At 42.8% G+C, this 13,007-nt stretch overlaps 1 protein-coding gene across 4 annotated transcripts in view; it reads right to left on the minus strand.

The window, feature by feature from the left end:
* Positions 1-12,687, minus strand: part of ranbp2 (RAN binding protein 2) — a 108,749-nt gene extending 96,062 nt beyond the window's left edge. For all 4 annotated transcript variants that reach the window (XM_068033793.1, XM_068033792.1, XM_068033791.1 and 1 more), the window contains exons 1-3: positions 12,389-12,687; positions 10,761-10,828; positions 8,825-8,936 (exon numbers count right to left, since the gene is read on the minus strand). In XM_068033793.1, coding sequence (XP_067889894.1) covers positions 8,825-8,936; positions 10,761-10,828; positions 12,389-12,463 — 255 coding nt within the window. In that variant the 5' untranslated portion in view covers positions 12,464-12,687. The remainder of the gene's footprint in view (positions 1-8,824; positions 8,937-10,760; positions 10,829-12,388) is intronic.
* Positions 12,688-13,007: the final 320 nt, after the last annotated feature.

The raw sequence follows: 13,007 nt of genomic DNA on the forward strand, positions 1-13,007 counted from the left end.
GGCTAGAATACTTAGTCATAGAGTTATACAGCACAGAAACAGGCCCTTCGGCCAATTGTGTCTGTGCCAGCCATCAAGCACCTAACTACTCTAATCCCATTTTCCAGCACTTGGCCCGTAGCCTTGTATGCTGTGGCGTTTCAAGTACTCATCTAAAATACTTCTTGAACGTTGAGGGTTCCTGCCTCTACCACCTCTTCAGGCTTGTGCCTACCATTGCAAAAGAAAGCCTCCCAGAGAGCCAGTGCAGTTTCAGAGCAAACAGAGGCACCACAGACATGATATTTGCACTTAGACAATAAGAAAAGTGTTGTGAGCAAAACAAAGACCTGTACGTCACTTTCGTAGACCTCACCAAGGCATTCAACACTGTGTGCAGAGATGGACTTTGGAAAATCCTTGGAAAAACTTGGATGCCCACCCAGGTTCCTGGCCATGTGAGCAGGTCACATGAAAATCAGTACAGACAAGTCAAGCAAAAACAGCGACCTCTCGAGTCCCTTCCGAATCGCCAATGGCGTGAAGCAGGGTTGTACTGGCCCTGATCTTATTCACCATTCTTTTCGGCATGCTGCTGCAGCAGGCAACTGAATACCTTAAGAGAGAGTTTACGTAAGCTTGCGGACTGATGGAGGCCTTTTCAACCTTAAGCGTCTTCAGGCTCACGCAAAGACACAAGAAAAACTCATCCATGAACTTCTTTTCGCTGATGACTGCACTCTCGTGGCCCATAGTCAGTTAGACCTGCAACATACAACACATTTTTCCGAGGCAGCACAAATCTTCGGACTAAAAATCAATTTAAAGAAAACTGAAGTCCTGCAAATATAGATATAGAATATAGATGACCAGGCATGGTCATCGAGGGAACCGAGCTGAATGCCGTCAAGCAATTTACCTATTTGGGAAGCATCATCTTGTTTGATGCCACCATAGACAAGGAAGTGGACAATAGGCTTTTAAAAGTAAACAGTACTTTTGGCTACAAACAAGTGTGGAGCAACCACAACCTCAGAACACAGACCAAACTCAAAGTGTGCAAGCTATAGTCCTCATCAGCCTTCTGTTTGGCACTGAGTCATAGGTCCTATACCGCCGTAAATGTACGCCTTCTAGAATGCTTCCATCAGTGTTGCCTCCTCACGATCCGCTGGCAGGACCGCATCACAAACACTGAAGTCCTGGAAACAGCCAACATTACCAGCATCGATGCCAACTGTGTTGGTCAAGTGTTGCCCAGATGGACGACAGTTGTCTGCTCAAGATCGTGTTGTATGGAGAGCTGACCACTGGTAAACTGATCAGAGGGGCCTGAAGAAGTCCCTCTCTGTGTGCCACATCGACCATTGCCAGTGGGAAGCGCAGGCCATAGATCGTGATGCCTGAAGACGCTACATTGGGAGTGCTTCAGACAACTTTGAGACTGAGCGAAGCACCAGCATGAAAGAGAATAGGAGGAGAAGGATAGATCTAATTGTCTCCAGCAGCGACTACACCTTCACTTGCACCCACTGTGGGAGAATCTGCCAGTCACGGATAGGCCTGACTAGCCATCAACAGGCCTGCAACTAATGAGTACAACCTTCCTAAAATCGTCCGCCAAGAAATGCCAAGAGGAGGAGTGGTACAAGACGTTACTACACCAAATCCTTGATCAGTTTTCACAATCATAAACCATGGATTGAACTTATTACTTTTGTTCGAGGTATTAATTTGCCAATTTTTAAACTGTCATCACAGCTGGGTGGGTGACTGCTTTGCGGAACATCTCTGTTTAGTCCGCAAGCATGATCCTGAGTTTCCATTTTAATTCTCCATCTTGCTCCCACACCTTTCTGTCCTCTGCCTCCTGCAGTGTATCATGGAAGTGTTTTTTTTCTCCCTTTTTAAAACTAAGGGGAGGGGGGTCTGCGTGCCTTTAAGACTGAAAGAAGTTTTAATATTCTCTGGGAACAGTGTGGGCGAGCTACCAGCCTGTTCCTAAACAACAGCAAGAGATGCTGTATTGTATCAGTTTGACTGTGTATAAAGACTGGCTAGAATTGGTTTGATATGGCAGACCAACGAAGCATGCTCTCCCTGAAGGAAGGATTTGTATCTCTCTCAGCAGAAAATCTACACTGGCCTACAGGCTGTGTTTCACCTAAAGAGGAAACAACCCCGGAAAGGAATCTTTGCATTAGTGGAGGTAGCAAATTCCTTTATACTCCCGTCCCTAAGTCGTCACTGCCTCAACAGCGACTTTCTGTTGTCTCGTGTTTCTGAGAGTTCTGGCAACTCAGTAAAGGTTCTACTGATAGAATTCTAATTCAAAATCTAAATAAACCTGATGTTATACTCCTTGTTGAAACATCAGTGTGACACCTACTGCAGCCAAAGTGCCTTGAATGTCTATCCATTACAATGTTCAACTCGCCTGGAGACCTCAAACGAATGGCATTTGACTATTCGAATCTGGGACACCTCACTGATCCGGGAAAGAAATCAACCAGGACTTAGAATTCAGTTGTTTTATTATTCCTAAGAAACAGCTCTAATTTTAAATAATTTTAGAACCGGATAACCGTTGGTTTTTGAATGTATGTGTGTGAGCATGAGGGTTAGGAGGAATAAGAAGTTATAAAGTCGTTTCAGACATAGATTTATCTCAGCATTGTTTAAGATTTAGTTTATTAATAAATAGCTAGTTTGTTGTTGTTTAAAGATATCGGGTTTGGTGTGTTTTATTCTGGGGGTTAATAAAATGTTTAATTTGGCTAATTTCTGGTAGCTGGGAAACTTTAATAAATGCTGTGACCTGTGGAGTAGTGGGCCTGAATTGACAGTGCATTACTCCCACCTCGGTCATAACAAGTGTTCCAATGACATTCAACGCAAGCTCCAGGAACAGTACCTCAACTTTGAACATAGCCTTTTGGTCTCAACACTGTCCAACAACTTTAGACCATAACCATTTTGTTTCCTTCTTCTTTACTGGTTTGTTTTTTTCTCTCATTTCATTTTTTTCTTTTCCTTTCAAATGACACCAAGATGAGCTTCCAATCACATATTCGCGCCATCACTAAGACTACCTATTTCCACCTCTAACATTGCCCAACTTCATCCCTGCCTCAGCACATCTGGTGCTGAAACCCTTACTCATGCCTCTTACCTCCAGACTTGACGATTTCAATGCACTCCCAGCTGACCTCACCAACTACCCTCTGTAAATTTGAGGACATCCAAAACTCTGCTGCCCATGTTCTTATTTGCACCAGGTCCCGTTCACCTATCACCCCCTTGCTCGCTGACCTACACTGGCTCCTGGTCAAGCAAAGCCTTGATTTTAAAATTTCTCTATGGCTTCACCTCTCCCTATCTCTAAACTCCTCCAGCCCCACAAGCCTCCAGGATAGCTGTACTCATCTAATTCTTGACTCTTGAGCATCCCTGATTTTAATCGCATACCAATGGTGTTCATGCCTTCAGCTGCCTGGGGCCTTTACTCTGGAATTTCCTCCCTAAACCTCTCAGTCTCTATCTCGCTTTCCTCCTTTAAGACATTCCTTAAAACAGATCTCTGACCATGCTTTTAGTCGTCTGACCTAATATTTCTTTATGTGACCCAGTGCCATATTTAGTTTTATAATACTCATGTGAAGCACCTTTGGATATTTTATTACATTAAAGGTGCTATATAAAAATAAGGTTGCTGTCATCCGAAAGCGGTTGATGATCCCGGCATTCTAGGCACATCTTTTGTTTTTGTTTTTTTAAAACTTGTCCCATTCCAACTCCCTTTGGTCCTTGGTCATGTAATGTCTCCTGCTCTCCACCCTAAAACAGACCTTCCCTTTTATTCTTTTTCCCCACTCCCCCTATTCACTTGCTCAAAACTTATTACATTTCTAACTTTTTCCAATTCTAATGAAAGGCCACAGACTGAAATGTTAACTGTTTCTCTCTCAACAGACAAATTTCAAAAAAACTCATTCCATATAATGCCACGTAGAATGCCGGCAGACATTCCTTTCCATAGATTTTAAAAACAAATCAGACATAAGAACATAAACAGGAGTAGGCTATTTGGCCCCTCAAACCTGCTCACCATCTCCAGTACGTGACTCCAATTTTAATGTACTTTTTAAACAACCTTTCAAGTCCAGTTACAATTTTTGTTGCTTATCTGCACAAGCTTAAAAAGTGAAAAACAGAAGATAGGTCGATTGCGGGAAAAAATGAAAGGGTTCGGGCCGGGTCAGGTCTGATCTGATGTGGTTCTGTCGGGCTCGGGTTGGATTTCATTTGCAGATCCGAGCAGGCCTTTAGTGTAGCCCACTATTGGGTCAATTATGAAGAACAGTCTACAACACCTGCAGCAACAAGTGCCTGACCTGTTGACTCTTTCCAACATTTACAGTTTTATTTCAGATTTCCAGCACCTGCAGTATTTTACTTTTGTAACAAGATGGCTCGGTGTTATATTTTGTGTAAGAATGCTCTTATGAAGCACCTTGGGACATTTTATTAGGTTAAAGGCGCTATATAAACACAAGTTAAGGGGGGGCAGGCAGGAAAGTGGATTCAGGCCGGAAAGTGGATTCAGGCTGCAATCAGATCAGCCATGATCTTATTGAATGGCAGAGCAGGTTTGAGGGGCCAAATAGCCTACTCCTGCTATTTATCTTCTTATGGCTAATTTGTTTTTAAAATCTGTGGAAAGGAATGTCTGCTGGCATTCTCACATGGAATAAGAGTCTTATTGAAATTTGTCTTAACCAGAACTGCTACATTGCATGCACCAAGGTGGCTGTGTTATCCGGAACATCATTTTTGTAATTTGATCTCTGTTGGCACTTTGTCATCTAAAAGCATGAAGCTTGTACTATTAACTGCACTGAAACACTGCAATGGTAATGGTTGATGGTACAGAACGGATGGCATGCATGATTTGCTGTAGCCAAAGTTACTCAACCTTGGAATGTTTTACTAGTGCCTATTGCCAAATTTTATGGCTACAAGCACTGTAGAATTCTTTCTTAAAATACAGTACAGAGCATGGCTACCCTACCCGAACCCAACGGGACCCGACAAAATGTGTCGGGGCCGGGTCAGGTCGCTCTTCCGTGTCCAGCATTCGGGCTGGGCTGGGTCGGGGACACTCTAACACTAACAGCCTTGCATTACAATTGCATTAGTGAAACACTGGAAACCGCAGATCTTTTGAAGTGTGCTTCCTACTCTGCTTGGTATTTCAATATACTGCGCAATAAACAATAAACGGTACTTGCGTACATTGTAGCAGAACTCAGCCTCATAACTATCCGGTTAGCCCTTTCCTGATTCTTGGGCTGCTGAAGGTCTTTGTAAATATTTCATGAAGATTAAAATGGCAATGTAATCAGTTGCTGCACTGTTATGCAATAATATGTTTTTAATGCGTTCTATTTTTCATTGACACAAAATTTAACCTGTGTGTGTTTTGGTTTATCGCTTGGTTTTCCTTCGCACTTTGTATTCTTGGCGACAAAAGCAGTTTAACAGCTTCAATCTGCATTAATAGGAACTTGGCCCTTTTCTTGAATTGCACAGTTTTCCAATGAATTGACTACACCCCTTTCGGGGTTGGCAAGTCTTCTCGTGCCTGCCTCAAAACATATTGTATTGAATAAAGAATGTAAAATGAAGGAGGATGCAAGGTAAATTAAGAGATTTAAAGGGGAAAGACAACGAATTATGCTCTGAATTTGGAATATATTTGTCAGACCTGATAAATCACTTTTAATTTAATGTGGCCTGTGTTTATGGATAATTAATGAAATTAATAGCCATTTTTTATATACAAAGCTGGGCATTAGTACTTAATAGTTGATATATAATTCTGAATATATTTTAATTTAATTCATGTGACACTACTAAATACGAAGCAGTCTTATATCAGTTAATACTTTTGAATGTATAATCCAGGACCAGCATGTTCCTGTGAGGAAGAAAGACAAGTTTGGCAAGTTTCGGGAAGCTTGGATAACACAGGATATTGTGAGCCTAGTCAAAAAGAAAAAGGAAGCATTTGTAAGGGCTGGAAGGCTAGGAACAGATGAAGCACTTGAGGAATATAAAGACAGTAGGAAGGAACTTAAGCAAGGAGTTAGGAGGGCTAAAAGGAGTCATGAAAAGTCATTGGCAAACAGGATTAAGGAAAATCCCAAGGCTTTTTATACATATATAAAGAGCAAGAGGGTAACCAGGGAAAGGGTTGGCCCACTCAAGGACAGAGATGGGAATCTATGCGTGGAGCCAGAGGAAATGGCTAAATGAGTACTTTGCATCCGTATTCACCAAGGAGACGGACTTGGTGGATGATGAGCCGAGGGAAGGGGGTGTAGATAGTCTCAGTCATCTCATTATCAAAAAGGAGGTGGTGTTGGGTGTCCTGCAAAGCATTAAGGTAGATAAGTCCCCAGGGCCTGATGGGATCTACCCCAGAATACTGAGGGAGGCAAGGGAAGAAATTGCTGGGGCCTTGACAGAAATCTTGGCATCCTCATTGGCTACAGGTGAGGTCCCAGAGGACTGGAGAATAGCCAATGTTGTTCCTTTGTTTAAGAAGGGTGGTAAGGATAATCCAGGAAATTATAGGCCGGTGAGCCTTACGTCAGTGGTACGGAAATTATTAGAGAGGATTATTCGGGACAGGATTTACTCCCATTTGGAAACAAACAAACATATTAGCGAGAGACAGCATGGTTTTGTGAAGGGGAGGTCGTGTCTTACTAATTTGATTGAGTTTTTTGAGGAAGTGACAAAGATGATTGATGAGGGAAGGGCGGTGGATGTTATCTATATAGACTTTAGTAAAGCCTTTGACAAGGTCCCGCATGGCAGACTAGTGTAAAAGGTGAAGTCACATGGGATCAGAGGTGAGCTGGCAAGATGGATACAGAACTGGCTCAGTCACAGAAGACAGAGGGTAACAGTGGATGGGTGTTTTTCTGAATGGAGGGATGTGACTAGTGGTGTTCCACAGGGATCAGTGCTAAGACCGTTGCTGTTTGTAGTATATATAAATGATTTGGAGGAAAATGTAGCTGGTCTGATTAGTAAGTTTGCGGACGACACAAAGGTTGATGGAGTTGCGGATAGTGATGAGGATTATCAGAGGATACAGCAGGATATAGATCGGTTGGAGACTTGGGCGGAGAAATGGCAGATGGAGTTTAATCCAGACAAATGTGAGGTAATGCATTTTGGAAGGTCTAATGCAGGTGGGAGGTATACAGTAAATGGCAGAACCCTTAGGAGTATTGACAGGCAGAGAGATCTGGGCATACAGGTCCACACATCACTGAAAGTGGCAACACAGGTGGATAAGGTAGTCAAGAAGGCATACGGCATGCTTGCCTTCATCGGTTGGGGCATAGAGTATAAAAATTGGCAAGTCATGTTGCAGCTGTACAGAACTTTAGTTAGGCCACACTTAGAATATTGCGTGCAATTCTGGTCGCCACACTACCAGAAGGACATGGAGACTTTGGAGAGGGTAAAGAAGAGGTTTACCAGGATGTTGTCTGGTCTGGAGGGCATTAACTATGAGGAGAGGTTGGATAAACTTGGATTGTTTTCACTGGAACGACGGAGATGGAGGGGCGACATGATAGAGGTTTACAAAGTTATGAGCGGCATGGACAGAGTGGATAGTCAGAAGCTTTTTCCCAGGGTGGAAGAGTCAGTTACTAGGGGGCATAGGTTTAAGGTGCGAGGGGATTTAGAGGGGATGTGCGAGGCAAGTTCTTTACACAGAGGGTGGTGAGTGCCTGGAACATGCTGCCGGGGGAGGTGGTGGAAGCAGGTACGATAGTGATGTTTAAGAGGCATCTTGACAAATACATGAATAGGATGAGAATAGAGGGATACGGTCCCCGGAAGTGCAGAAGGTTTTAGTTTAGACAGGCATCAAGATCGGCGCAGGCTTGGAGGGCCGAATGGCCTGTTCCTGTGCTGTACTGTTCTTTGACCTACCGGATTAAAGTATTAAAACAAGGAGAGATATTTCAGAGATTACTGGACTAGTAATCCAGAGGCCTGGACTCATGATCCAGTAACAGCCAGGACGCCAAGGCGGGAAATACTCCACACTAGTCTGCAGTAAGCGATTCCGTCAAAGGTAGAGCACATTCTTTAATATAGGAATGTATATTTTATAATAATCACTCAGGACCTTCCTGGTCTCTGCATCTCAGCTGCTCACTGGATAAACTTCAACCTGTAAATCAGGTGCCTAGGTAATGTATAATGATATTTTCTGAGGCTTCGGGCAATGCTGCGTTTATTTTAAGCAATACAGATACTGGTACAGTGTGGGACAACCAGTTGGGGCACAACTCCATGGGTTTCTGTTTAACTAGTGACCAAATAAGCACGAATTTCTCTGGTAAAAATCTTCGGCTCACCATCTCCGGTATGTGGCTCCAATTGTAATGTACTTTTTAAACAACCTTGCAAGTCCAGTTACAGTTTTTGTTGCTTATCTGCACAAGCTTAAAATGTGAAAAATGGAAGCTAGGTTAACTGAACATTCCGGTGGTTGGGTTGGGCGCGGGAAAAAAATGAAAGGACTCGGGCCGGGTCAGGCTCGGGTTGGATGTTGTTCTGTCGGGGCTCGGGTCGGGTTTCATTTGCAGACCTGAGCAGGCCTTTAGTGTAGCCCACTATTGGGTCAATTACTAAGAATATTCTACAACACCTGCAGCAACAGGTCTTCAACTAACAGTAATACAAAAATGTACTGACCTGGGTAAAAACAACAATCTGAACAAGTAAGCTGTATTTGTACCATAGCCCTTACCTTGTAACAACCAATGGCTTTTTCAATGTTGCCTTCAGACTCATAGATCTGGCCAAGAAGCTTATGTGCTTTTGGATCCCTTTCCTGTACATTTATGTATGCTGATATCTGCCTGCAAAAAAAAATTAAAGTGATTACAGCAGGGGCATAGAAAGCACTTCTACTTCCTAATTAATCAAGCAAGCGGCGTTTAATCCTGAAATTAAATCAGAGGGAGTCACAACAGGGACACATACATATAATATAAAAGCAAAATACTGCGGATGCTGAAAATTTGAAATAAAAACAAGAAATGCTGGAACCACTCAGCAGGTCTGGCAGCATCTGTGGAAAGAGAAGCAGAGTTAACGTTTCGGGTCAGTGACCCTTCTTCGGGAATAATACATACTTGAAAAAACAACAATTTGGAGGGCTCTGGGGAAAGAGCAAAAGAAAGTTGACTTGAATTTCTATAGCGCCTTTCACAACCACAGGACATCCCAAAGTGTTGTAATGAAGGAAAGGCAACAGTCAGTTTGGGCACAGGAAGCTCCCAAGATCAACAATGTGATAATAACTAGACAATCAGTTTTTGTAATGTTGATTGAGGGATAAATATTGGCCAGGACACCAGGGATAACTCCCCTGCTCTTCTTCAAGATAGTGCCATAGATTATTTACTTGAAAGGGCTGACAGGGCCTCAGTTTAACGTCTTATCCGAAAGACAGTACCGTCAACAGTGGAGCACTCCCTTAGTACTACACTTGAGTCACCCTTGATTTTTCTACTCAAATCTGGGGACTTGAACCCACAACCTTCTGACATAGACGAGTGCACTAACTGAATCACGGCTGACAACAGGGAAGTGGGTCTAATCGGATAGGTCGAAGAGCCAGCACCAAATGGCCTCATTCTGTGCTGAATGATTCTGTGAACAGCATCAGCTATGTAAATCTGTTATGAACCAGCAACATCAATTAAACAACTGTTCCAGGACACAGCTAATATGAAATACATTACATAGAATTAGGATATTTAAGGCACATTTGTTCCTTTATCACTTTATAAGCAAACCAAATGACAGCAAACAGCAAAGAATTCTATTAGAACAATTACATCAAACCTTAACACACAAATCAAAAGTTTACTCCTCAGCTCGTAACCAATTAACTAGAATATGAGTAAGCCATTCAGCCTCAAGTCTGTTCTGCCATTCAGTTAGATCATGGCTGCTCTGTAGCTTAGCATCATAGCAATTCCATCCAGTTACATGCATGGTACAACTATTCCAATTTTTTTTTGCAATTTAACTTGCTTAAATAGGCATTACAAGCAGTTTATAAGTAATATTTTCCCAGAGATGCTCCTATTCCCAAATTTTGGAAATATTCTGCCCTTCTGATCTAAGACAATTCCATGGATGCTCTCCAAATTTCCCAAGTGACCACTGTTCATGTGTGTGTTTGTGTCTAGAAGTTTTAACAAGCAAACAAAAGGCATCCCAAACACAATACTAGATAATAATCAGGAGCAGGAATTGCATTTGAACTCCGCCCCCACCCACTAGTCCTAGGATGTCAAAGTCAAATTAGGGGTTGTGTAACAAAAGCAGTGCTAAGATCAGCTCATTTAGCAGAGATCTTCTGATTTGTGTGTATGGCTGTTACACATTACTTTTAGCAATTGAACTCAATGTTAGGAAAATAAGTTGGAGGTTAATTAGATAGAAACAGATAGAAAAAGGAAAAGTATTTAATACATTTAAGTGTTTTCATTACATACAATAATAAAGCTAAACATGTTTTATTGTTGTAATTAGTATTTTCCCAGTGTGCAAGTTGAAAAGCTTTTAGAACAACCCAAGAAAAACATTTTCTTGGTTTTGTCCAAAATATATAAATACATAAATGTAAATAAAAAACGACAGCACTATAAAATAGTGGGAACATTGTTTACCTCTTTGCAAGTTCATATTCCTTGGCTTCATAGTAGAGTTTTGCAAACAAAAATCCTTTGAGTGATTTCTAAAAGGAAAGTTGGGAAGTTGTGTGAAACAGATAAAGTGCAAACATAAGAAAAACATTCCCTAAAATTCCGGCTGAGGTAGGAACATAGGAGCAACCCATCAAGCCTGCTCCACCATTCAATATGATCATGGCTGATCATCCACTTCAATGCCATTTCCCCCCACACTAAAGGCCTACTACCCGACCCGAACCCGACAACGTTTGGGTCAGGTCGCACTTCCGGGTCCGGCATTCGGGCTCCGGTCGGGCCGGATTGGACACGTTCTATCACCACCTTGGGTAAGTGACTTTAACATTAATTCACTTTTTGGACTTTAAAGATGGTTTTGCTACAGTTATTTTAAGCTTGTGCAGGTAAGGAACAAAGTGAAAAACGGAAGGTAGGTTAACTGATGGTCAGATCGGGCGTGGGAAAAAATGAAAGGTCTTGGGCTGGGTCGGGTCTCATTTGCAGACCCAAGTAGGCCTTTCCCCATATCCCTTTATGTCATTAGTATTTAGAAATCTGTCAATCTCTGCTTTAAACATACTTAATGACTGAGCTTTCACAGCCCTCTGGGGTAGAGAATTCCAAAGATTCACAACCCACTGAGTAAAGAAATTCCTCCTCATCTCAGTCCTAAGTGGCTTCCCCCTTACTTTGAAATTCTGTCTCCTGGTTCTAGACTCCCCAACCAGGGAAACATCTTATTTATATCTACCCTGTCCGTCCCTTTAAGTAGTTTGTAGATTGTAATGAGATCACACCTCATTCTTCGAAACTCTGCAGGATACAAGCCCAGTTTCCCCAATCTCTATTCATAGGACAGTCCCGCCATCCCAGCAACAAGTCCGGTGAACCTAACTCATTTCCATAAACAAACTAGTTTAACAGATTAATTTATCAAATGTCATTAAATTGTACGAAACATTATTACTGCTGTAGAGATATTAACAACGCAACTTGAGCTCTCTATGATTCTAACTATTTCTTTCTTTTGGGCCTCCTTATCTCGAGAGACAATGGATACGCGCCTGGAGGTGGTCAGTGGTTTGTGAAGCAGCGCCTGGAGTGGCTATAAAGGCCAATTCTGGAGTGACAGGCTCTTCCACAGGTGCTGCAGAGAAATTTGTTTGTTGGGGCTGTTGCACAGTTGGCTCTCCCCTTGCGCCTCTGTCTTTTTTCCTGCCAACTATTCTAACTATAGACACAAATAATTCACAGCGTTCACAAGACGACAATTTAATAACGCATCAGTTCTCGGACATTCACATTTTTTAAAGAAACGAAACCAACGAGGTTCAAACTGAAAGTGTGGAAAAGCTCGGTTTACAGGCTCTGGCATTGGCAAAAATATGATACGGGACTACCGCCTCCACTTTAGAGCGCTAAACGACAGCTGGTTCAGAAATCCTCTGGTTCTCTGTTCCAGATATGAAGCCCGGTCCTGAAAGTACAACCGCTGCGTCCTGACAGAGGCAAGGCCTAACACCACAAAAACACAACCTGCACGCTTTCCTAGCCCGCCCCGCAAGGTTAATTATTCGGACGGCAGTGACAGACACTCAAACACTCACCTCGCGGGGTGAAAGCGCCATGCCGCCCTGCATCGAAGCAATGTACCTCTCCACCTCCGCCTTACTACGCATCATGCCTGCTCGCCGGCCTCAGCCTGCTGCGTACTAGACGCGGCAAATGCCTCGCCTGCCAAACCAGTTTCCAGTCCTGTACTGTTATTTCCGTTCTGAACTAGGAAGTTTTACCGCCTATTCCGCGGCTCCAATTCAGACGCTGCAGAGCAAAACCGACCCAATAACACGCACAAGCCGCTTGCACCTTCCGCACACAGTCACAAAGCAGCGACCAGGAGCTGACTTCACAGGGAACACCCTACGTAAATCACGAGCTGACGTCACTGAGGTAAACGCATAAAGAACGGGAGCGAGACTACATTCAAATCTCGCGAGGCTGAAGTGCTGGATTCTGTTGCGAAGGTCCAGTAAGGATGTTTGACAAGAGTCATTGGAAGGATTGCTCATTGCTGCTCAGTATTTCAGGGGCTTCACTGAAAGATATGTAATCTGCTTCTTGCTAATATACCAACCCAGAAAACCGGTAACACAGATTCCTCCTTTTCATAAAAGGTTTACTCGAAAACAGTATTTGCAACCAGCAGCATCAAAAACAGAAATAAAA

This window comes from Heterodontus francisci, chromosome 6, assembly GCF_036365525.1.
Source record: "Heterodontus francisci isolate sHetFra1 chromosome 6, sHetFra1.hap1, whole genome shotgun sequence".
Taxonomy (NCBI): domain Eukaryota; kingdom Metazoa; phylum Chordata; class Chondrichthyes; order Heterodontiformes; family Heterodontidae; genus Heterodontus; species Heterodontus francisci.